The sequence below is a fragment of the Lactuca virosa genome, chromosome 4, assembly GCF_052849685.1.
Source record: "Lactuca virosa cultivar CGN04683 chromosome 4, Lactuca_virosa_CGN04683_v6, whole genome shotgun sequence".
NCBI classification, from domain to species: Eukaryota; Viridiplantae; Streptophyta; class Magnoliopsida; order Asterales; family Asteraceae; genus Lactuca; species Lactuca virosa.
In genome coordinates, this window is record NC_136429.1 from 9,049,573 (window position 1) to 9,052,333 (window position 2,761).

At 40.1% G+C, this 2,761-nt stretch overlaps 1 protein-coding gene across 1 annotated transcript; it reads right to left on the reverse strand.

Annotated features, from left to right (window-relative positions):
• Window positions 1-1,119: 1,119 nt before the first annotated feature.
• Window positions 1,120-1,791, reverse strand: LOC145104093 (uncharacterized). Its single transcript, XM_079041375.1, has one exon. The coding sequence runs from the start codon at window positions 1,789-1,791 to the stop codon at window positions 1,120-1,122; it is 672 nt and encodes a 223-aa protein (XP_078897501.1).
• Between the last annotated feature and the right edge of the window lie 970 nt (window positions 1,792-2,761).

Here is a 2,761-nt window from a genome sequence, read left to right on the forward strand (position 1 = left end):
AGTAGGTTGATGAAAACATATGTACCCCTTATGAGACGTACTGTACCCAAGAAAAATACAAGGTAAAGTTCGGTAAGTGAGCTTATTCTTGTTGTAGGGTCGAAGAAAAGGATAGCATAAGCAGCCAAACGTTTTGAGGAAATCATATTGGGGAGGTTTGTGATACAATTTATGATAGGGAGAGTGAAACTGAAGAAGAGGGGTAATGGTGCGATTATAGAGATAAGTAACGGTTTTGAAGGCGTGTTCCCAAAAACCGTGAGGGAGGGAAGACTGGGCTAATAGAGTAAGGCCTTTTTCAACAATTATACGGTTGCGTCTCTCGACTGCACCATTTTGTTCCTGAGTGTATGGGCAGGAGATTCGATGCTCGATGCCATGGTGGTGAAGAAAATGAGAAACATTTCTAAATTCACCACCCCAATCAGATTGCAGGCTCTTGATGTCACTATGAAATTGAGTTTTAACCATAGTTTTGAAATGCAAAAAAGTAAAGAACACTTGAGATTTATGAGATAAAAAATAAATCCATACGTATTTTGTGCAGTCATCGATAAATAAAACAAAAAACCGATTTCCATTCATAGACAAGAAGGGTGATGGCCCCCAAACATCAGAATAAATCAACTAAAATGGTGTTTGTGATGCAATGTGAGAAGTGGGGAGAGGGAAGTGACGACTCTTTGCTAATTGACATGATTCACAAACATTCGGGAATTTATTGGACACAACAGGAAGCTTAAACAAAGAAACTAAATGACGCAAAAGCTGTTCATGTGGGTGAGCAAGTCGTTGATGCCAGCCATGAAGAGATGTCCGAACACCAGAGAGAGCCATGACAGAAGGCTGCTTATTGTTGCTGGAGTGAGGAATGCGATATAAGCCATGCTTAGTGTCCCCGCAGAGCATGGTTTGACCCTGAAAATTCTTGACAGCACAGTAAATAGGCCAAAATTCCAAAAAAGCATTATTGTCATGAGTTAATTTAGAGATACTAAGAAGGTTTTTGGTAAGTTTTGGAACAACAAGAACATTAGGAAGTTTCAGGTGATACAATTTACATGAGCCCATATGAGAAATAAAAAGGTTTTTACCATTGCCAACTTGGAGTTTATCATCTCATGTATATTCAGTAGCACCATGAAGTTTGTTCACATCCGGAGTGACATGATCAGTTGCTCCTGTATCAAAGTACCAGGAGGGATCTAAAACAGTAGAAGATGAACCAGATTGAACCAGGTGAGCTTGGCGAGACTGATCACGTGGGTTAGCCTTGCGGGAAGGGTAGTCAGCTTGATTATTCCGCTGCCAGCAGTCAATGGCTTCATGGCCTGGTTTGCTACAAAGTTGACACATTGGTCGTCGTCTGCGATTGTCATTGTTGCGGTTGGGAGAGGAAAGAGGACCGGTATTGGAGGAATTAACCTTTCTTGGAGACGAGCGATTTGCAGAGTAAGCAGATGCAATAGAGGTAGCAGATACCGATTGGGAATTTGGTTGGGGTAGAAAAGCACCTTGACGAGTAATCTCCTGTTCCAAACGAGCCTCTTCTTGAAGTAGAAGACCAGCGAGATCATCAACTGAGATAGGATCAGGTCGCAGCATGACAGCAGTGTAGAATGGACCATAAGAGGAGTCGAGGCCAGACAAGATGTGACCAACAAGGTCCTCTTCAGATATTGGGTAGAGATTTTCTGCAAAGGAGTCAGCTATGGATCGTTTCTGCTGAAGATAGTCCATCATGGACAGAGAACCTTTGACAAGAGATTGCAATTGAACCCGCATAGCCATTCTCCGTGCCCTAGTGTGTGCCTGGAAGGTCTTTTAGATGGCTTGCCAGGCCATATGGGAAGAGGTGGCACGAACAACGACGGCTAGGGTACTCTCAGATAAGGTAGATTTAAGCCAGAGGATGACAAAACGGTCCCGTTTCTTCCACATGGTGAATTCAGCATTGGGTTCGGTGGTGGTAGCACCTTTATCATCAGTAACAGAAGTGGTTGCTGGTGGAGGGCGAGGATCAAGAACAAAATCCTCAAGATCGAATGTCTCTAGGGCTTGAATGATAGTGGACCGCCAAAGGGAGTAATTGTCACGATCGAGTTTGATGCTGATGGAGGGAATCTGAAGGTTGAGAGTAGAGGAACTGCCGATTGCAAGATTCAGGAGTGAGGAATTTGGGTGAGCCATTGAACATATACGATTTGGAGAAGATGAGAGAAAAAAAAAAAACTATGCGGCTCTTGATACCATGTAAAGGCTAACAAAGATTGAATTTCACTGTGTTTGATACAATAGAATACATTGGTATAAATACAAAGATGAATGAGAAATATACGGCACAACTCAACTACATACAGAAGACTAGGAAAGTAGAATAGACTAAATCAATAGAACTCCTACAATAACGGAAGTATTTTACACATTGTTACACATTAATTAATCTTATATAAAGTTATAAACCACATAAAGCTCACAAATATTTTCTAATGATGGAATAATAAGAATTCGAATGGCCAATAATATCAATGAGCAATGACGAACTTTAGACAAAGAACTTCTTTTGTTACAATGTTAAATCACTTTCAAACTAATATTCAAAATTTATATTTTTAAGGCTAAGAAGGACGATATAGAGGAAAACTATCCAAAGGTTTTTTCTGTAATTAGTTAGGCCATAACATAACTAAAAATAAATAAAATATGATATGGAATAAAACAAATTTATGTTAAACATAAATAGTCCAATTCGAAATGTTAG